Source organism: Diceros bicornis, chromosome 7 (genome assembly GCF_020826845.1).
Source record: "Diceros bicornis minor isolate mBicDic1 chromosome 7, mDicBic1.mat.cur, whole genome shotgun sequence".
Classification (NCBI taxonomy): Eukaryota; Metazoa; Chordata; class Mammalia; order Perissodactyla; family Rhinocerotidae; genus Diceros; species Diceros bicornis.
In genome coordinates this window covers 49154898-49178568 of record NC_080746.1, presented here as the reverse complement: position 1 = coordinate 49178568, position 23671 = coordinate 49154898, and the positions used below count along the sequence as shown (strand labels likewise).

The 23671-nt window shown below is 40.6% G+C and overlaps 1 protein-coding gene across 1 annotated transcript in view; it reads right to left on the bottom strand.

Moving 5' to 3' along the window:
* Positions 1-759: 759 nt before the first annotated feature.
* Positions 760-23671, bottom strand: part of RAB30 (RAB30, member RAS oncogene family) — an 83677-nt gene continuing 60765 nt past the window's right edge. Inside the window, exons 2-5 of the mRNA XM_058545504.1 lie at positions 17232-17332; positions 14143-14226; positions 8399-8582; positions 760-3890 (exon numbers count right to left, since the gene is read on the bottom strand). Coding sequence (XP_058401487.1) covers positions 3640-3890; positions 8399-8582; positions 14143-14226; positions 17232-17324 — 612 coding nt within the window. The 5' untranslated portion in view covers positions 17325-17332 and the 3' untranslated portion in view covers positions 760-3639. The remainder of the gene's footprint in view (positions 3891-8398; positions 8583-14142; positions 14227-17231; positions 17333-23671) is intronic.

The window sequence follows — 23671 nt, the reverse complement described above, 5'->3', positions numbered from 1 at the left end:
TGTTTTTACTTTAGTCAGGAGACCAATTCAAAATCACTTGCAACTGGTATTTATTCAGAATGATTAATCATCTGAATCATCATTCATCATTTACTGAAACTTGATGCTGGATCTGGAAGAATTAACAGGCTAGCTTAAAGGGTAAATGAGGCAAATCATTGATCTAACACTGTAAGTCACTATTGTCATCAAAAGGCATACATTCATGGACAGAAGAAGAAAGAAGAAGAATCCAGTCCTCTGTTAAATTCTGCCTCCTCCCTCCAAGAAGTCTAAATTGCTTAAAATAAATAACCTAATCCAAATATCTTATTTTGGCCAGTGTTTTTTACCTTTCTTACCAAACTAAATCAGAAATTGACATATGGTCAAATCAATCCTTTTGACTTTCATTTTTAGTTATATTCTTGCTACTTTACTCAGGAAGAGATGCTAAAATGAAATGACAAAAAGGGGAGAAAAAGGCCAGGAAAGGCCAATGGCCTAATGTAAGTAATTCACAGAAAGGATAAACGGCCCAGTATAATTAAAATTAAATGTTAATAGAATTCACTAGATCTAATAAAAGCATATAAAGGAATAAAAAGCCTTTCACAGGTAAAGAGAAAGCACAAAATCCTTAGAGGCTACAGTCTACACAAAGCCATAATAAAATATCATTAATATCAGTAAGCTATGTGATTTCACAGATTCTCCCAAACCTGGCTCCTTGACATGAATACAATGGATTTTCATCGGAAATTGAAAAAAGTTTTGCCATATATTTAGTAACTTTATTAAAAGAAGAAAAAGATCACACCAAAAATGGAAGCAGACATGGACTCTGGAAGTCTTATGAGTCAGATCAAGCCAAACTGAATTATGAGAAAGCAACTCTCTTCTTCATCCACCACTAAACGATAATTCATTTTTATTTAAGAAGGCTCATGTTAGCAAATATTGCCATGACAATAAGAACTAGTAGGCAAACCAATAAGTTTAGGTCTTGGCCTGGGTTAAGATAACCACATTTAATTAGTATCCTGTCTCAAGTTCTATTTGAGAAATTTCTATTTAACCAGAAAAGCTCCTCTTGGCACTAAGTTGTTTATTCAACTAATATTTATCGAGCACCTACAATATGGTGAGGAATTGTTCTAAAACTTGAGAAACTTCAGTGAACATATGTCCAGAAGGCCTAACCTGGAATTCACACAACTAAGGGAAAAAAAAGAAACAAAGCCCTACATTCTCTGTGTCCCTGCTGACGGGCCATGGATGGGTGACTGTAAGTTACAGGAAGGCTGGGAGGAGTAACAGGGAAGAAAGGGGCCAAGAGCAAAGCCTTCTAATCCCCTTCTGAGAGTGGGCAAGGGTAGACAGAGGAGGCTGAGCTCTGGGGAACAAGAATTTCAGAATGCAAGAGTGGTCCTAGAAGCTGTTATCTTATGATAAAATTTGTCCAGTCTAACAAAGTCCTATCATCTAAGTTCACAAAGCAACTTTATTTTCAACACACTTTCTGCTGGGAGACAAAGTTGGGTCATGTTGTGCTGGGGACATTAGATTTATCATCTTGCATTTAGGTCAAAAATCCAAACTTAAGAACATTTCTTCACAGTTTAAAAACAAGTTCTTCTGCCACCTTGATCAACTTGTTTTCTGAATACGTTTAGTTGCTGGCTTAGTGGGGAAAATGGGGAGGGAAAGGCAACGATTATAAATTATTTTGGTTGGTGTTTATGAAAATGATGTTTCTTTCCTGTAGAGATAGATTCTAAAATAAAAGCAATCCAAACTTCTGGGAAATCTTCTCTTACCCATAGGATCAGGACAAACACAGTGAGACCAATCAAAAGTATCAGCCCATTAAACAATATGTATAATCCCTACGTGCAAGAGATTGGTCACTCTGAAACCTGCTAGAGAAATGCTAGAAATGCTGCGTCAAGATCATGTCTCTATATGACTCATTTCTCTAAAATTAAATAGCTTTCAAACATCAACATATCAGGACCGAGATTGCCACCATCTACAGCAACAGTGAAATTACATATCATACCCTAATTCAATTCTCATCCTGCAGTTATGCTAAGCAGCAAGCTACAGAAACATCTGACAGCATCAACAGCATACAGGTTTAATTATTTTCCCAATTTGCATTTATATCAGTAAACAAATTAGAAGGTATCAAAGTATGACACTGAAGAAATAGGAACACATATTCAGCAGCACATCTTCCATTTTGAGTCCTGTTTTAAAATTGGCTAAGTAAAGGCATATACATCTCCATCTGAATTGGAGATTTGCAGTAACACATGCATATAAGGAAGGGAGGGTGAAGAGGAGGAAAAGAGGAGGAGACCAGGAAAGAGAGAGAGGAAAAGAAAAAGAAACAGGAAAGAATGTATGTCATGAGTCTGAGAGTAACATTACTACAAGAGAGAGGTGACAAATGACTACTCAACCTGCTTCCACAAGCAGAATTTTTCTACGGTTATCATTGAAGATACAAAAATGGTTTGTGAGACTTCATCTGATGCTATTCTCACTTATCATACTAAAAAAATCTACAAAATCCTAAGCCTTGGTCTGTCCAAGATGGATAGTACCACGAAGTAAAAGATGTGACCTGCTACCAAGGACTGTGCTCTGCTTGAACTCGGCACTGCAGTCCATTAATCCACAGTATTTGGTCGGATCTGGTCTGTTTTCTCATACTACTCATAATGTCTTAGAGCTACTCTTTTATACTGGAATATCATCAAACCATCATTATTTTTTCATTTTTCAAACTTTTTCATTTACTTAAACAGCAGGAAAAATGAGAGAATAGAAGAAGAAAATGGTAGAGAGTTAGAGGGGAACATGAAAGGAAAGTATTCTCTTGTCCAAAAAATCCACCCTAGAAAAGGTAGTAATGAGACTTTGAGAAAGAGTGCTGATTCATGGGCTTCCCTTATTATTTTTTTTTATTTCTAAGTAATACATTTAAGGACATCAACGTACTAAAATGTTTGGTCTGTGTGTGATAGAGCAGAATCCTTAGCACCAAAAGGAGTCATGGAGCTTGTATATATTAAAACAATGACTGTTACTGTTGGTCATGGGTAAAGGTTTCATTTCATTTTTACATCCCAAAGTTCTTGAAAGTGCCTATGGACAAGAGAAATAACACTTTTGAAAATCTCCATGGGGTCATCAACACACACCACAGAGACAGTACTTGGCCTTCCCAGTTTTGGTTTATCTGGTAGACAAGAAAACCAGGGCCCCCAGAAGCCCTAAAGCACAGCCCCTACATGCACCCACTGACGTGCAGGAGGGATCCCTACAGTACATTTCCCCCTGGACTGTGTTCAGGAATGCACTTTTACTTGCTTTTTTAAAAAAACAAAAGCAACATGCTCTGCAGATCATGGAGCGCCTAGTGCAAATTTTCTCCTTGCTCCGACTCAGACTGCAAAAGGGTGAAACCATTATATGTTCTGCTAATGCTGGCCTGTGGACAAGGCCCTTGGCCTGCCATGCTTTGTAAGCTCAGGAGCCCACAGGAGTCAGAAGGTCCGAGAGCAGGAGCCACAGTCATAGCCAGATCTCCCTAGCAATTCGTGGCCCATCGGGGCAGCCGCTCATTCCTTTTGCTTCTTGCCTCAGCCTTTAATTGAAATTACAACAAGTCAAATAGCTAATGCTTTTCCCTTCTCCAGGTAAGGGTGAGGACACATTGTTCACAAGTGTGTTCTGCCTGGCTTCACTGATGAGGCGGCACGCTAAGTCAAGGAAGAGTTTCTCCACATTATCGGATTCCTTGGCTGAGGTCTCCAGATAATACATGTCCTGAGCTTCTGAGAATTCTTCAGCTCTCTGCTGGGAGACCTCTCTCCTTTCAGCCAGATCAATCTTGTTGCCTAAAAAAGGAGTAAATCAAAGAAGGAATCATCATTTGACTTTTTGTAGGCTCGAAAGCATCAAAATTCAATTCCATATTTGAAGTCAAACCAGCCAGATGGGCAAGTAAAGCAAAGCCAGTGTGACTGTGATCACTGGAATGTTTATTTTTAAAATATTAGTGCCATTTGTAATGGCAAAGAACGGGAAACAACCCAAATGTCCATCAGTTGGGCACTGGCTGAATAAACTATGGTGCATCCATAATTATTTGGACTTAATTACCACTGTAAAAAGCAATGAGGAATATCTCTATATGCTGCCACAGAATGAGACACTGGGATATAATAAAGCAAAGTAGACAGTAGAAAAGCAAAGTAGAAAAAAGTGTATATAATATACTACTGTGTATCTACAAAAAGGGATGGAAAAAATACACACACACACACTTTGCTTATTTTTATAATGGGAGAATAAACCAAAATCTTAATTTTAAAGATAATAGTTACAGGGCCGGCCCTGTGGCTTAGAGGTTAAGTGCGCGCGCTCCGCTGCTGGCGGCCCGGGTTCGGATCCCAGGCGCGCACCGACGCACCGCTTCTCCGGCCATGCTGAGGCTGCATCCCACATACAGCAACTAGAAGGATGTGCAGCTATGACACACAACTATCTACTGGGGCTTTGGGGGGAAAATAAATAAATAAATAAAATCTTTAAAAAAAAAAAATTAAGATAATGGTTACCCATGAAAGGAACCAGGTTGGGAGATAGGAAGAGATAGAAACTAGACCTCTCTAAATATACTTTGTTTTATAGATTTGATTTCAGAATGTTATAAATGTCTTATATAATTATACAATTAATTATAATTATATAATATGAAATTAAATTTGAAAAGAAGTTCCTACAATTGAAAGCAACATTAAACAAATGAACCTATTTATCATGAAGTGGCATAACCACACGGAGAGAAACTATTTTAAGTAAGTTTAAGATATACTAATTTGGGGGCTGGCCTGGTGGTGTAGTGGTTAAGTTCGCATGCTCCACTTTGGCTGCCTGGGGTTCGTGGGTTCGGATCCCGGACATGGACCTACACACTGCTCGTCAAGCCATGCTGTGGTGGCATCCCACATACAAAACAGAGGAAGAGAGGAAGAGTGGTACAGATGTTAGCTCAGGGACCATCTTCCTCAAGCAAAAAGAGGAAGATTGGCAACAGATGTTAGCTCAGGGCCAATCTTCCTCACCAAAAAAAAATATACATATATACAGTAATTTACCCATGCATCCATCCCCAGTAGTATATACCCTGAGGACAAAAAGAATGGAAGGAAAAAATCTTGAACCATTGCAGTAATCATCCTGTCAGTGGTAGTGTCGATACTGTTATCCTGAGGCTGCTATATATGGATTAGAGGATAAAGCAAATGAGTAATTATGCTGGTGTCATTGGGACTGTGATTTTTGGCATGGGAAAAAGGAAATACAGATATAAGATTAATGAGGTGAAGTAAAATTTCTTCAGTCCTGAATTATAAATGGGAATCGGTGTAAATAATTCATGGTGTATTTTATCTTTAAAAAATTTTCTACCTCTATTCTCCTGGAAACCTGACAAAGGTGATATGTCAACTGTGTTACTTGGCAACACTGCTTATGGTAAAAGCGACCCCTGATTGATAAATTCCATCTGGCCTGGGAATTCTATGTATGAATTATAAATATCTAATGGAAAGCCATAACTTTGGGCTTCCCTGAGTGTGGCAATTCTTCACTTGAAGAGACCCTGAACATTAGGACTGTGGAGTTGTTATAAGGGAAATTGGCTCCTATGGGGCATTGAGGCGTCTAGCCAGGGCAGATCCTGCACTTTCCTTAAGTGGCCTTTTTCCCTCGTACTTGACTGTCCGGGACGTCCTGGACAGCTATGTGGACTACTGTGAGGACTACTTCCACTGAAGAGGAATGGCTGATGCTGACCTGCTGTTAAGCAGTGTTTCCTGTCCTGTATCCTTCTGAGAGCATGTGATGCCAAGTGTGGCCTATGATAGTCTTGTGAGTCCAATGTTGAGTAGAGCCTCATAAGACAATCCCTTGTGGACACTACAGACCTCACGGCCTTCACATACATGGTAGTTTTGTCCACTGATAGGCCTAAAAGCAGTGACCCATCCACTGGTAAGGAGGATTCCTATCACCTCGATTGTGGCCTTTAAATACAAATTTCCATTAAAAAGAAACAGTGCTTCTTGAAGAAATGGCTAATTCCAGGCCTCAGACCTGGAACACTTATACCAGAAAGCAAGAAAATTATCAAAGATTCCTGGGGTCACATCAAAACCACTCAGGAGCCCATTTTAAGAAGCTCCACTGTCAAAGTTGGAATAATTGAAGCATCAATAATAATAATTGCAAGGGACTAGAATACTTCAAATATATTGAAATCTGTAATGATATTCAAAACACAAACAAACTTCACTAGTTAGTTTTGGAAGATATTAGTTTGGAACAAGCTCATTACTTTGAACAGTAGTAAATAAAAAAGAAAGAATCAAGCAATTTTTCTTGACTGTCCTGTGAAAACTATACCTCAGAATACCAATTATAAGGTATTTTTGCTAAAAAGAAAAACAAACAAAAACTGAATCTGCCCAGCCTCTAGATTTACCTACAAATCTGCAAGAAATACAGATGATGTAGGAATATGTCAAATGACACCACAGGGGTGAAATAACAAAATTCAGACTAGAAAACTGTAGGACAAACAAATGCTTTAAACAAATAAATTCCAAGGGAGAAAAAATGGAGGGGTAACCTACAGACAAAAGGGGAATTAAAGGACATAAAAATCAATTACAACATATGGATCTTATCTGGATCTTGATTTGTACAAATTTTTAAAAATTATGAGTCAATCAAGGAAATTTGAACATTGTCTAATTTTTGATGCTATTAAAGAATTGACATTTTTTAGGTATGAAAATAACATTATGGTTAGGTTCTTTTTTTAAAAAAAAGATATCTTTTACAGATATACACTGAAATATTGGGAGATGAATTAATACGACATCTGGGATTTGCTTTAAAATAACCTGAGGGGGAGAGCAGACGGAATAGATGGAGAACAGATAAAATAAGATTGGCAAGAATTTGATCATTGTTGAAGCTGAGAGATGTGTACGTAGGGGTTCATTACACTGTTTTCTCTACTTTTATTTATGTTTGAAATTTTCCATAATAGAAAGTTTTTACAAAGCCAAGTGCCTCTTTCATACTGAACTGACTAATTATCACTCCTCAAATCTTCATTTAACTTCCTTAGATAGAATCCCAGGTAGTTATGTTTTGACTCAAATTCTCAAGGGCTTTCTGTGAAACTGAAAGCAAGCCCAAGTCCAGAGCTGGGGGCTTTCAAGTGCTTCACGGCAAAGGTTCTCCAGTGCACAAGAGAGTTTTCAGGACTGGGCATGGAGCACTAGCTCATAGAGAGGCAGATATCTAACCCAGTAGGCTGAGGGAAAAGTCCAGCAATTTGTTACAAAGCAGCACATTACAGTTGGACAAATACGGGATTTGGAGTCAATCTTACATGCTGTGCAACCTTGGGCAAAGAACTTCACCTCTCTGGATTTTGGTTTCCTCATCTATAAATTAGGGATCATGACATATAAAGTTCCCAGTATAATTCCTGGCACATATATCTTAGCTATAATGCTTACTATAAAGTGTTTACTTAGCTTACTGTTAACCATAATTTGTAACTTAACAAGGTTTCTGAGGTTCTCTACCCGGGTTTCCAAAATTCGGGTCTTGCTAGAATATACAGCAATTGTTCCTTCCTAGGAAGAAAACATTTTAACAACCATATATATTATTAACATTTTTCCATCACCACTAGAAGAGTTTTTAATGATATGGTCCATTTCACCGCAATTCCATTTTTAATTGGGGGTATTTGTCACCATAGAAAATTATGGGTTGTTTTCTGCTTTTTCCCCTTACTAAACAGAGATTCTACCTTCCTCTAAGATGAAATAAACTGCAGAATTGCCTTTGGTGCATTCTTTCTGAAAATCAGAATCTCTCAAATCAGCATAAATGTAAGAAGGAAAATAATACACCAAAGTGTATTTTTTAGGCAATAAGTAATTGCTTCAATAATGAATTCTTTATCAACTTAAGACATATATTTACTCCTAGACCAGCAGTTTCCGTGATCTCATAACTGGATTTCTGAAAATGATTAGCAGCCCACATAACTTTCACGGCAGTCCACCTTCTTCCCTAGAGCCTGCATTGATAGAAAAATCAACCAGCAATATTTTCTACTTTGCTTTCCTAAACCATCACCATGGGATAGGACCTATTTAATTTTCTCTTCAATTGCAGAAGAACTGAAGGTTGACTGCATGAATTATATAGCTGTAGACTATATTCTTGGAAGGTACCAAGACACAAGCGTTATGTGATTATAAATTCTCTGATACCCACAACTCAATTTCCCTCCTCATTAGTCCTTACTTACCCACTAGCACAGTGATGACCTTGTTGCTAGCATATTGTTCTATCTCCCGCAGCCACTCAGGAAGGCAACGGAAGGATTCCTCACAAGTTATGTCATAGGTGAGAATCAAGGCATTGGCGCTTCGGTAGTAACTCTGGGTAATGGATCGAAATCTCTCTTGACCTGCTGTGTCCCAGATCTGAAGCTGTAAAGGCATAAGAGAAGCATCCGGTTGGAGAAGCAGAAAAGAAAGCAACCATTGTCTTGCTTTAGTTTAGAAATGGGAACAACTTCACCCAAATAATTTCATGGTTATTTTCTGCCCTAAAAATAAAGCACTTATAATTTTTTTAATTTGTTGAGTGTGTCTGGGTTAGGAGAGGGGCTTGCTTTGTTTTTTGTTTTTTTTCTTTTTTAGATTATTTAAGAGTTTCCCCTTTATTCTTTAAAAAAAAAAAAAAAAAACTTACTGAGCATTTATCATGTGCCAAGTTCTATTCTAAGCACTTTACATGTAATAACTCTCTTAATCCTCATAATAACTCTGTGAGGTAGGTACTATTACTATATCCATTACTCACTTGAGGAAACTGAGGCACATAGAGATTAATTAACTTGCTCAGCATCTCACAGCCAGTATATCCCAGAGTCCATGCTCTTAACCACAACGCTGTATTACAAAAATCAGGATATAGGGCAAGCTGTCATTTTGTGATTATTGGCATTTCAGTCAGCAACTGGAGAGGGAGAAAATCCAACTTCACCACCTTTTCCAGGTCAAAATTGAAATGAACATATTAAGGTATTATCTTTGTTAATGACATAGGAACAATGCCATGGCAAAGAAAATAATTTTCCTCCACCACGTTTAAGCTCTGTGACATTGTGCAAGTCACTTAATCTCTTGGCCTTCAGTGGTTTCTTTATAAAAAAGAGATTAATAATATGCAACCAGCTGACAGTTCACATTTTCTGAAGTCATCTACCAGTTCTAAGACCTAATAACTGATGGTTCTAATAACAAAGAAGAAGGTAGACTGCCTCTCACTTCTCCCTGAATTTCCCTGCACAGAGCAGAAGACGACTGGAAGAGAACTGTTCTCCAGAGAGACCGCTGAGTGTAGAACAAATCACAAGGCCTTGAGAAATAACATCAACAACAATAATAATCTTCCCTTCTAATTGCGTAAATTTCATATGTCCCAAGATGCATTCACTCCCATTAACAGAACATCAATTCCCCAGGGAAGGCCTTCGGGAACCTTCAGATTAGGCCAGGTTCCCCATCCCCCATACCCACATATTCTCTCCTACAACCCACCCTGTAATGTTCCCTCGTGGCACCTGACATACTTGAATCATTTATTTAGTTGTACTAATTTGTTTAACAACTGCCTTCCTCACTAAACTGAAAGCTTCATGAGAGGGAAGTGGGGGTTCATTTTACTCACAGGTGTATCCCCGGCATCAAATAGAGTGTCTGGCAAGTAGTGAATATTCAAATACTGATTGACCATCTTATTTAATCCTTACAACAACCCAGTGAGCTATGGCAAGTTTATGCCTCCCCTTCATTAATGGGAAACTCACTCTCCTAACTCACAAAGCTGGGACCCAGACCCCAAGCCTTCTTATTCCCAGTTGACAGATCATTCTATACCATCATGCTGCCTTTGCCCCCGAGACTGATTTAAATATACATCTGCATCCCAAGAGGATGAGGTAGTTGGTGTTACCCTCTCCTCACACCAGTTTAGCTGAGACTGGTGGGTGACCGGTAGTCCCTGCCCCCAGCGAGCGGCACAAGGCTCTCTTGATTTGAAGTTGCAGCTGCTCTTCAATGATGTGCATGAAAGTCTGTGTATGCTGAAGGCCACCATACAGATGTTATGGCTTTTGCTGGGACAAAAGCTATTTCTCTGCCCTGCCTCAAACCTAGAGACATGGTTCCCCTCTGCCAGGATGTGTATTAGAACAACAGACTATTGTTTTAATGCCACATTGAGCTTCCAAAAACACTTGTGATTGGATTTAATACTCTCAATCATTAGAAATCAGTATGTTCTCATGACTGGCACATCTTGAGAAGAGCTTTGAGAATCAAAACCACTGAGATATTTTCTAGAATAGTGATTGTATGGCCTTGCCAAGATGGATGCTGCTTTCTTATAGGGGGCTGCCTGTTTCTAGCCTTATAGTTGATTCTTGAGGATATCCATATTACGCTGCCTTTATCATTCAATTGGTTCATCATTCTCTCTGCAATTCCTTTGCTCCTTTTCAGTATTTACAGGTCATTAATAAATGCACAGTGCTGTGCTAAGCACAGGGAGGATACAAAGATGAATAAAACACGATCCCTGATCTCAAAGAGCTCACAGTCTATAGGAAGGACAAACACACAGTTAACTAACCATGATAAAATATGAGATGTTCTACTAAAGAGGCACCAGCAGGAGAAAGTGTCTCCTAATGTTAGTCTCATGCCAATCAATACTTTCTTAATACCACAGCCATGGGCTTTCTAACCCTCGTACCTCCAGCATGGGGCTACACTGTTCGTCCACTCTCCTCTTTGCACCATTACTTACACCTCTATTGCCTCACTGTCACAATAACGTACTGCAATCACTGGTTTACCAGTGTGCCTCCTTACTAGACTGAGTTCTTGAGGGCAAAGTCTGTCTCTTATTTAACATTACACCCCCAGTGCCTTCCTAACATAGTACCTGGCCCATGGTGGACACATTTGAATGGTGGCTAACTGAATGAACAAAAGATTGTGGAATCACAAAGGAAGGATTGATTAATTCCATGCGATGATTAGTAGGGTATTAAAGAAGGTTTCACAGATAAAATGTTTGAGCTAGATGGTAGTACGTTCCTAGGGAGCAAAGATGCTTTACCTAACACAGTGCTCGGCACAAAGCATCCACTATAACACAAGATGGAGAGATGGTCAAAGGAGCAAATATATGTGCATACTTTCAAGACTTTCTTGTCTACGCCATATATACCCAATGAGAGAGAAATCCAGCGAATCTTCTATTTTTATTATAACTAACTCCTAAGGTTAAAATGTTGTAGTCTGAGCTTAGAGTTTTGCTTATTACTCATTAATTTATGATAAACTAAAAAAAATCAATGGATAGGAGAAAATTCTATATATGTTTTAGTTACATTTTCTGCCCAAGTCACCTTCATAATGCAGACTACTTGAAGAGAAGGGCCTCTTCTTCAACTTTGCCTTTACTGATTTGGCAGTAAGCCTTAATAGCTACAAACATCTTACTAATACCTTTGAGTCCCTGCTTTCATTCCTGGGAGCCATCCTAGAAAGAAGGAGACAACAGAAGAGGCTGAGGGGGTTGATGAGAAGTCAGGAGAGAGACCTAGGTTCTCGTCCTACCCTGGCACTCACGTGGCAGGTAATCCTGTACAAACCACTAGTGGATTCCCTTTTCCATTGCCTCTATGGGGCTCTGAAAAAGCCTACAAACTACCAGCAAGAAGACACTTCAACATCACCAAGAAGAGGTATTCACTAAATGTTAAAGAACAAGGACAACAATAAAACAACTGCTTCCTTAGTGAAGCCTGGGCAGCTCTGCCCTCTTCTACTGAAGGACTAAGAAGTTGCTCCTCATGTGTCCGAGTGTTAATGAAGTCATTGAATTAATGTGGTTGAAGAGGGTCACTTTTATCTTGAATCTACATATACAGCTAGAAAGAACCATAGGCGAATTAATTAGAACTGGATTTGGGAGATTAGCCAACTCTCACTTCTTATAGATGAAGGTCTAGAGGCCTAATGCCATGATGGGGACAGGAACTGTACTGACACAAGATGAGTAAGACACAAACCTGGCTCTTGGGGAGCCTGTGGGCTCAGGGTGGAGTCAAATGTTATCAAAAAAAGTGCTAAGCATAATAAGCATTTAAAAATGAGGCTATGGTTCACAGAAAGGGGAATAAATGTAATACCTAAACCTAGTGATTCAGGAAAGAAAACTAAGCCTGTTCTTTAACAGTGGCGACGGTTTCTTATCCACCTCTATTCATTCCTGGTGCCTGGCACATGGTAGGCACCAATATCTCTGGTCAAAGGAATGAACTCACACACATATATGTATATAAACGAGAAACCCAAACATTTAGAAGTAAAATGCCTGATTTTACAGTATTTACCTTTATTTAAATATTTTACAGTATTTATCTGCCCTCAGGAGGGCAATCACCTCCGTTCTGCTGAAACAATAGAAAGCTACAAGTGGCTTTTCCTGCCAATGCCTCTTGGGTGCACACTCCTGTCTTCTTCCTATCCCACACCCTAGCTCCTTCTCCCCACCCCAATGCACTATTTTTCTGAGCTTTCTCGTCGGCATATACATGGATTTCACACCCTGCTTTTGTTTTCCAGGGCCCCAGCTCTCCATGACTATCATATTTGGCGTAGAAGTGTCTGCAGTAAGAAACCACTTTGAGGAGTCAGGGCTGGAAGAGACATTGGGAGAGCTTCCTGCCCCCACTCAGGAGCCTCATCCTAAACTCTTCTCTGTATGTCTATGAAATGCTTCATGAGCACCCTGGAGCTTCTCTGCCCTTCCCGAGGCATTTGAAGGCAGGAGTGCAGGTACATATGAGAGAAGGATGCAAATGATGTGGACTCAAACTTGGGATGCTTAGGTTGCAATCTGGCTGGAACTCTGATGCCACGGTTTTCACCGTGTTGCTGATGCCAGGGTCATCACTTCTTTCCACAGGCCTCAGCTCTGAGAGATCTGACGGTGGAATTTCACTAACTTGGAGGGGCAGGAAGAGCATGGTGCCAAAGATCAGTCTCTCTATTCTCCTTCCATATAATTTAGTCTCGCTTCACATTTCTTCCCATCACCTTCCTCCTTTCCTTGCTCCAAGGTGACAGGCCTATTGTGCCTTCATTCCCCTTTCCTCTCATGGCAGAGGAGACTGCAGGGAGGCAGTGAGTACACTGGCTCACTAAACTGGTTCAGACTCTGCCTACCTCCCTTCCTAACTGATAAGCCATGGATAAATAAGTCACTCAGCCGCTCTGAAACCTATAAAATGAAGATAATTTACCACTTACCTCACAGGCTTTACAGTAAGGATTAAGTTAAATATGACAGCAAATGTAAAAGCACCTAGCAGAGGGCCTAACACATATTAGGCCCTCAATAAAAACTACCTCCCTCCACCTGCTACTGGACATACCATAGTTCTTACAGGTACCAAACCATCAGAGGCACAAAGGGGAAGAGAGAGATCATGGATCCCTCCTGGGCCCCTCATTTAGTATTTCTCTCTTACTAGGGATAGCGGTAGGGTGGGAGACAGAATAACTCGAGTAAATGATACATATGACTGAATGACCCATTATGAACGTAGGAATCAGGGGGCTTTCATGGGGCTGTTGTTCAGAAGAGGTAGCATTGCTTACTGGCCCAACTCAGGAGATCCCAAAGAGAAATTTCTTCTTTGTTTTTCCAGCACCTCTGACGTGACAGCAGACAGGACCAACTTGCCTGAGCCCCTCTCTCTCTGTCTTCCCATCTGTAAACACATCATCCACAACCTCTTCCTGCTGCCATAAAGGAAAGAGAAGAATTCTGTTTGGAAATAAGCTGCCATGGCCTAGTATATCATTTCAATAGGGGTTTAAATGAGGAGATTTAATAAATGTTATGAAAACACTACTTCCTCTCACACAGCACAATGAAAGCCTTATTGAACACTTAGCATCTTACCTTTACTTTTTCACCATTAATCTCCACTGTCTTAATCATAAAATCAACTCCAATTGTGGCTCCTTGACCTGGGGGGAAAAGACCCTAAAGAAGAAATAATGGAAAATAACAATTAAGCAAATCTTTCAATTAAAAGAAATTCTCCTCCCTCTCTCCCATCAGTACCCATTGCCAACCCCTTATTTTGGCTGAGTTAACTCATAGAAAAAAGAACTCTTTTTAGTGTCCTGGGAGTCCTGTTTAACTTTGTATATATGTTTTGAGGGGAGGAGGGAGGAGGGAAAAAGTGGGAAAGAGAAATGCTTGAAAGAAGAAAGAAAGGGAAAGGGGGAGAAAGACAAAGAAGGCGAAGGGAGAGAACTGGGAAAGGGCAGGGGGATCTCATTTCAAAGAATGAAACAGAAAAATCAGACACAAGGATACGATTGAGGAGCATGGAGCCACAGGGATGAGATCAGGATTGTGAGGGTGGGGGCAAAACAGACAGGTGCTTAAAAGAGGCAAAATCAAGGAAGATTAAAACTGGTTATCAGTCTAGGGCATGGACAGCCAATATGAAAAAACAAATAAGAACTCAGTACGAGAAACATGAACGAGACCGCTAAGCTTTTGCATTTCCTTCTGCCCTGAGGGTGATAACTATTCGCCTCACTGCAATGTACCATACATATATAATTACATGAGATCAGGGCTAATGACACTGGGAAGATAATCAAAGAAAATAAAGTCATTCAGGGAGAAAATATAATAGAAATAGCACTAAATCAGGAGGCAGCAGCCTTAGGATCTCTGTGTGACATCAGGTAAACCAGGCCCCCTCTCTGGGCTCGAATTCAATGCATTTGAGGCTGAGGTAAGCATTTCAAAACAAACAGAAAAAAAAGCCTTACCTCAAACTGAAAGCTGAACGAGAAAGGATTTTAACAAAATTACATGTATAACGTAATTTACTGTTACATAATATTTCCTGTAAGCTTAGGGAGGGAGTTGGAGGGAGTAATTCTACCAATAAAAAACTCTTCACCTCGTTTCTCTTTCCACTTCACTCATATTCCAGAATTTCCAGAAATTAAAGTACAATGGACTTTATTAGCTCTGGCAGCTAAGGTTGGGGCATCTTTAATTACATTCATTCCCTAACAAGAGAGTTCTTTAATTAAAGTTTGAACTTAAAAGACTGAGCTTCAACCAACAAAAAATGTTCCATTGCATGTCTGCAAAAGATGTAAATATAAACATTCATAACTTTACTTACAAATATTGAATCAATTTTCTTCTATTTTGGTTTGGCTCAAACACAAGGCTGCCAAGTGTCAAGTTTATAGCTCCAGCTGTTTCACAGTCTAACAAATGCCAAAAAATAAAACAAATCCTTCCCAACATCTCCCCCATCATTTTGTTCCTCAACTCCTTATGCCCCCCAAACAGCTGAATCCAATTCATTGTAACTGTCTACTAAATAGCAAAAACAAACATAATCCTGTCTATGAAATACGAACTTTTGGGGCAGATGAGGGAATGGGCGGGGTAAAAAGTAGATAGAAAAATAAGGGGTGGTGTGCTTATTGGTAAAAATTAGTGTTCAAAAACGGAAGCATTTTTACCTCTAATGACAAGGTTTACGTTTTTAAAGAGAAAAGCCGGATTTCTATGGTCTCAGAGGTTAGAACATGCAGAAAATAAAAATGATCAGGCTGAAAACCAAGAGACCTGGGTTCTAATCCTAGCCTTGCCACTAACATGATACAAGATGCTAAGTCATTTCACCCATCTAGACCTGAGTTTTTCATCTGTAAAATGAGAGGAGTGGCCAGAATAATCTCTAAGGGATCTTCCAGTAATAATACAAGGTCAAGGGAACTTTTGATAGAGGGACTGAAAACTTCTCTACGTCTCTGCAGTCTTGTCCTCCTGCCAAAAGCAGAAAAGATTACTAACGTTAAGTGGAAGTAAAACCAGTTGGAGTTTCCAACATAACGCCATCATGGTTGACTGAGCCCAGATGCCTGTTAGCTTGCTACTTTTGATTTCAACCAGGCCAAGGCTTAGTAAAAAGCACGTGTTCATTATCACAGGAAAAACCTTGGCATTTCCAAAGGTGACTCTCTGCCCTAAAGCTGTTTGTATTATCCAATCTGCCTCTCCAGTTTTCCACAGAACCACAGACTGTTGGAGCTGGAAGGGGCCTTGGAGATCACCAGGCCCCTCATGTGCAGCAGGGAGGCAGGGAGGCCCAGCAAGGGTGGGGAACTGACTCAGGCTCACAGGATGAGCCGGGGGCAGAGCCAAGACTATGACCTGTGTCTCAACTCTTGAGCCAGTGTTCTTCCCAGGGCACCAGGTTGCCCTATGCCTTAGAGAGAAGAACTAGTCTCAACTTTTCCAACTAGCACTTTATGAAAATGCAAGATGCATGCATGGTAATCCTGAAAAGGATGCCATTCATATTTTTCTGGGAAAACACAAAAGAGAGTCAATCTCAGAATGATTTCCTACCCATTTCTGTATAAAAACAGGTGTATAATCACTGGCAGTAATTCTCAAAAGGGAAGCCCCAAAGAGAAATTGTTCTTCGATCGTACAAATTTCATTCCCATTTAATAGATCTAGAAAAATCAGCATATTTGGTTCTAAACCAAAATGATTCACTCAGTTTTCTGGAAGGACATGAGAAGGCATAGGCAGGCAGTTTGAAAGGTTTAATTTGTATTTGAGTTTTTAAAAAATTAATACTTAAGTATAATTTGATGTCCAGATTCATTGGTTTCTACTTTGGGATTATTATTAACTAATCATCTATTTTTTATCTAGTAATCTACTTTTGATTCTGCACACAGAAAGCAAGACCACTTGCCCCTTTCATTAAAGGGAGCAACAGAGGCAGGCGGGGGAGGGTGACCCACACAGCCATACCCCCTTGAGATGGTTTAAAAAACTCTAGTCTAGGCTGCAAAGCTGGTGCACTTTCAAAGTGCATGTTAAGAACTGGCAGCCAGGAGCCTGGCACTGGAACCACTCATCCTATTAGGTTCCCCTAACCCTTCAGGCCAGACTGGGAAACCCAACCCTGGCCTTGCGAGTTATCTTACCTGAGTGAACCGTCGGACTAGGCACGTCTTCCCCACACCGGCATTGCCAATTAAAACAATTTTAAACAGGAAATCATAATCTTCCATACTCATTTACACAGCTGCAAGGCAAACACAGGCAAGTGTGAGATGGGGCCTGGTCAGACTTGCCCACGGAGCTCACACTACGCCAGCCCGGTCTCCTGGGAACAACAGGTCTGACTCATTTGAAGAGCAATTTAATGCTCCCCTCTGGTGACTCTGCCAGTGCAAGAGGAACACAGGTGTTTGGTCACAGATGGACTGTATGCCTTCTCAGTTACCTCACGCCACTGACAGTAGATGACACATATGTCCTTTCACCTGGTAACCTTTATTCTTCCAAGTAGTCAAGTCACAGGTCGCTCCTGTGATAAGATGTTTTCTTTTAGCGGGGAAAGGAGACTACAATCTATGTGCAGACAAGCTGGAAGTACAAGGAAGCAGGGAGAAAAGAGAGCCCTTCCAAAGTCTAGAGTAGTTTACGTAAGTGCTGTGTATGGCTCTAGGAAGAAGGCCTAGGGACTGGGAGACTGAATGACAGGGAAGGAACTAGGAAGGGCCTTCTCAGTCTCCTGCAAGTCCTGGGGGTCTTGGGGTCTTGACAGTGAGAGTGATCGCCATCTTTCCCTTCTACCACCACCTCATTCCTATGCACCTCCTGCCAGCCCCACTGATGCTGTAGAGCCTCCCAGACTACCTGTCTTTTCATTCCTATGAGCTGCGGTATATCCTCTGCCTGGGATGCCCTTCCTCCCACCCCTTCTGCGGCGTGAAGTCAATCCTTTAAGGCTCAATGCAACCATTTCTTTCTCTCTGAATTTTTCACTGATCTTCCCCAAATAAAGTTAAACACCTTCATCATTCCTCTGCCCCAAAACTTCACTTGCTGTGTACAATTATTCGTTCAACTGTGTACCTTATCCTTGAAGGAAGGGATTACATCCTTCAGCTCTCTTCCTAGCCCATGCAACAGAGTTATACCTAGTAAATGTTCACTCTATAGAATTAAAGAATTAATGGACATATTGCTTAAGCGTAGGCCTTAGTTTCTCCAATTGTGCTAAAAAGAATACTCTATGTTCTGTCTACTTCAGAGGACTCTTGTGAAGACTAAAAAAAAAAAACTATACAAAAGAGCCTTGGTACCCATAAAGCCCTATCCTGGTGAAAACAACTGGTAATCCATTGAGTCCCTCCTATAGTACTATGCTAATCATCATAGGAAATACAGAGATGAGATAGTCTCTGCGCTTGAGACCAACAAAGCTAAATACAATTCAAACCAGCAGAGGAGCTCATTTCACAAAGTTATAGACAAAATAAGCCTGGTGGATTCTGGAGGAAGAGGAAAAGGATGCTCAGGGAGCCCGTGAAGGGAAGGATGCTTGGGAGAGCTAGAGAAGCCTCAGGGTGACTCCTACCAATGAACTGAAACTCAAATGACTGCAGAGTTGCAGGGCAGAAGGAGAGCCCTCTGCACTGCCTGTCAAGTAGCTAGGGGAGTAGATTCCCTTCCACAAAGGTGATGCAAAGGTGATATCTATGTGGATTTCAAGTGGTCCTTGGAAAGATGACTGACAACCAAGCCAACATGCAGGTGGCAGCTCATGGGTTTCTGTCTCAGTTCATGGGACTGTGAAGGAAAAACATTTCTCTGTCAAGAATCTAGGTCCATAAGCAGTCATTGAACACACTATATGCCAGGCACTATACTTAGCACTTTATGTATACTTCCATTTGTTTTTAAACGTCTATGAGGCTGGTATTTATTAATATGTTACCTATTTTACAGGTGAGTAAACTGAGGATAGCCCAAAGTCATAAAGCTAACAGCCAGACTTCAAGTTCAGAGGGCATACAGTGTCATCAAAAGAACTCTAGCTTTGGAGCCAGAGAGACCTAGGTTCAAATCCTGACTCTACTATCTTCTAAGTCTGTGCCTTTGGGTAAGTGACAATTTTTTAGAGACTCAACTTCCCCATCAACAAAATAGGTCTAATAACACCTATATCACAGAGTTGTGATGCTTGAAGGAATTAATGGAAACCCCCAAGGACAGTACCTGGTTCTTAGTCACACAAACTCCTCAATATGACTCACAAGTTTTCCATGGTCTGATTTCTGACTTCACTGCCAGCTCCATCACTCACCACTCTGCTCACATCCCATGCTCTAGATTCACTGGATTTCCTCAGTTCCTTAAATACCACAGGATTGCTCTTCTCTTTGGACTTTCACAAATACTGTTTCTTCTGCCCAAAACACAGAACACAACCTCCCCTCACTGCCCCCAGCCCCGCTAACTTTTATTCCTCCTTTCAATTTCACTTAAACATCACTCTCTCCAGTATGCTTCTCTGACCAGTGAGGGAGGCTGGGGCTCCCTGCTGTACACTCCCGCAATACTCTCCCCTGTCGTGTGGTAACACTCACCATGCTTTGCTGTACTTAATTATTTATGCCTGTCTCACACTCCAAGTCCATCCCTCAGCACCTTTGCCCTACACATACACACACATGCACACAACTGTGAGCAGCATAAGACCAATGAAGTGTCTGTCTGATTGAGTCCGGATCCCAATCCCTCTCCATCATCGTCACTGTCATTGTCATCATCATCGTCATCATCACCATCATCATCTCACTCTATATTATTAATTCATTTCATCCTCACAACACTGCTATCAGTGGACACTATTAGCATCCTAACCTGACAGATGAGGATCCTGAGGCACAGGAGCAGTTAAATAAGAGGTCGTTAAGGTCCCACTTAACAGTGGGTCTCCCTTAACTGGTGGAGCTGAAATTCAAACCCAGACAGCCCAGGTCCAGCTCCCACGTCATCCTTGAACCACTACCCTGTAGTGCCCTTCACAATGCCTGGCTCATAGTAGGAGCTTAAGAAAGATCTGATGAATTGAACGATGAAGGGCAAACAATAAATGTGATTCCCTTTTCCTCTTCCCCTCTGGCTTCAAATCCAAAACTCTTTCTACCACACTGTAGTAGTTTAAATAAGAATCAAGGTCAAACTCCAGATAAAAACTCAGGGACACGGTATGTCAACTAAAACTCAATAAAGCTGTTAAAAGTGAAAAGAAAATACAAGTCAAGGATAGGCACAAGGAGAGCAGGAAGACGTGAGGCCCTGTGCACCACACACCGACAACTCGCTGCTTTCATCAGCCAATGAGCAGGGAACTCAGGACTCGGCCCCGTTCTTTTTTCTGTGCTTTGATTGTTTACCACACATTTATTTCTCCATTTTGGCAGAAGTTAAAGAAACAAAGCAGATAATCCAGAGCAGAATGTCCAAAAATAAAAACTTGAGAAACAGGGCTCCTAAGAGAAGGTTAACAGGGCCCAAATTATACACCTTCAGGAAAAGAAGGCAACAGAGTCACTTGGTCAGAGTCAGTGCTCATAGTCAAGGATCATGTGGTTTCCACCTGGAAAGAGCCACAGAGTAAAAGCTAAGGCCCTTGTCCTTTCTGTAAGAAATTACTTTAATGCTCTGTTGAATGTTTTGGGTTTTTTTCTATAATTTTATTTATTTATTTATTTTTCCCCCTAAAGCCCCAGTAGATAGTTGTATGTCATAGCTGCACATCCTTCTAGTTGCTGTATGTGGGACGCGGCCTCAGCATGGCCGGAGAAGCGGTGTGTCGGCGCGCGCCCGGGATCCGAACCCGGGCCGCCAGCAGTGGAGTGCGCACATTTAACCGCTAAGCCACGGGGCCAGCCCTGTTGAATGTTTTTTAAATAAACCTCTGGGAAAAAAGTGTTTGGTCTCTAAAAATGCAGGCTGTCTTGTGGCTAAGGCTGCACTGTAAAGTGCAGGTTACCTGCTGGGGTTACCGTTCTGTCTCTAAATAGAAAACACATTGGAGAATGAAAAGCTCACAGGATTCTCTGGAAACTACACCCTGAGGAAGCCCTTCTGTTTGGTAGGTAAGGAAACAGCTCAGGCATCACCAATCACCAGGCGATGAGACAGCATCCCAGGAGTGGGGAACCCATTCAGAGGCAGTTAGTTACCCCCAGCCCTAAATTGACAATAAAACTCACACCTTGTCTGGGGAGGAAACATGTTGCAAGATATGCTAGTGGCCAAGCACTATTCTAGGGATTTTATATTCTATTATTGTTAACATAATAATAGCTGACACTTATTCAATGCTTATTATGTGTCAGGTACTCTTCTACATGTATTCACTCAATTAATCCTCACAACAACCCTATGAGGTAGGTATTATTATTATCATCCCTAATTTACAGAAGAGGAAACTGAGGCACGGAGAGGTTATGCTAAAGTCACACAGCTAGTTAGTCTTAGGACAAGAATTCAAATCCAGATCCTTCTGACTCCAAAGCCTGGCTCCTTCTGAAATAGGGTGCTGCCATCCCCTGCCTTGTGCTATAACTGCTATGAGGTTCCAGAGGCTCAGTTGAATGGAATCCCAGGTCCCTTTGAACTGCAGTGTTCTAGAATCTCCCTGTTCTGGAAGCAGCACATCCACATTGATAGGGCCACACTGATTCCGGATCATACAAGCCCTGCTCCTCTCTGCACCCTTGGAGCCCCGGTCTCTCCTAGGAACTGGACCCACCAGACTTTTGCCCTGCATACTTCTCCCACAATTCAGTCATCATTTGTCCATGTAACTAAGTACCAGGCACAGGGGATATAAACAAGAACACTACTCAGATAAACAAGCAAAACCCCAAACATCATAATCATCACCAAAGCTCTAAATAAATGGATATATGTATAAGACTCAAAAAGGGAAAAACAAATGAGAAAAAGAAAATATGAGTTTAAAAAAGATACAGGAAACAAGATATATTATGAAAAGCTTAAAAAGAACAAAAAAACATTCTAAGCAATGTGATTTTGGCAACATAAACCATTTATCAAAGTGACCTTTATAAAAAAAAAAAAAACTGTATTCACTGTTGTACATCAGTACATTTTTCTCCTTGCCCTTTGAGGTCGGTATAACAGAAAGTCAAGGTTTCTCATGAACAGACGCCAGATCTCCACTCCCCTTCCTGCCTTCTGACTCTCAGCCCTTGCTCAAGAAAAGATATTTTGAGGACTTAGCCTTGTTCAAAATCCATGTGTCTCACTCAGGTCCTTTTCCCTTTCGAGGTCTCAACCTTGGTCTGTACGAGGGAGCTGGGTAAACAGGCGCCACGGCCCCTTCTCAGGACAGTGTGTGCTGCCATTCTCTCATACCAAAGAGGCGGCATGCACAATGAAATCAAGAGACCTCAGCCTGCTAAAGAGCTGTATAAAGTATCCTTATCCACAAAATGGGGATAATAGAACCTATATCACTGAGTTATTGAAAAGCAAATAAGGTAACACATGGAAAAGTGTCCTTTAAAAATTATAATAAATTTTTTTAACCCTTTTGACAAAGAGTCATAACCCTTTGACAAGATTGCAAAAAATAACAGCCAAACAAAAAGGAAAAGAAAATCACTATAATCTCTTTCCCTACCCACACCTCCTCCCGGGGATAATTACGGTTAACATTTTGGTATACATCTTTCTAGTTTTTTTGTTTATATACACTCACATCTATGTATATATTTTATAAATTTAAGGATTGTTAAAACAAAAACATAATCATAATATTATATGAAGTTTTTTTGTTGCCTATACAGTGGTGTTTTCCCAAAACCCAAAATCAGAATTCATGATCTGCAAACAGAACTGATTACCAGAGATCCTCAGCATTCATTTACCATTTGCTCCAATGACCCTAAATACTCAGGAAGGGGGAAGAGGGAGGATTGCTCCACAGTGACATAACTTTGAGAAATACTAAATATTATAACAATCTTGGAGATTTAAAAGGTTTTAAAAATTCTCACAATAAAGAAAACTTGCTAACTTTGTTTAATCCTGGATTTACCAAACATGATTTTAGCTAAGAATTCTTTGCTCATCTAATACCTTTTAATATCTCTTGCTACCTGGGCTCCATGAAATATCAGTGTAGTAAATGCTATTCTATAGCATTTGAAATCAGGACTGCCCAGGTAGGGTTGTTAGATGAAAGAAAGAAAGAGAGAAGGAAGGAGGGAGGGAGGGAGGGAAGAAAAAAGAGGACGCTCAGCTAATTTCAATTTCAGATAGCAACAAATAAATTTTAATATGTTCCAAATATTGCATGGGACATATTATACTAAAAAATTATTAGTTGTTTACCTAAAATTCAAATTTAACTGAACATCTTATATTTTATTTGGCAACCGTACTCAGAGAAAAATTGAGTAGTCAGGTCCAGTAGAAACAGAGGCCCTAGGAACACCACCAGGCCCACCCAGAAGCTGTGGAGGGAGAACAGCAGGGCATGAGAAACAAGATACACCTGACGAATCCAAAACGACCAAACAGAGGAATAAAA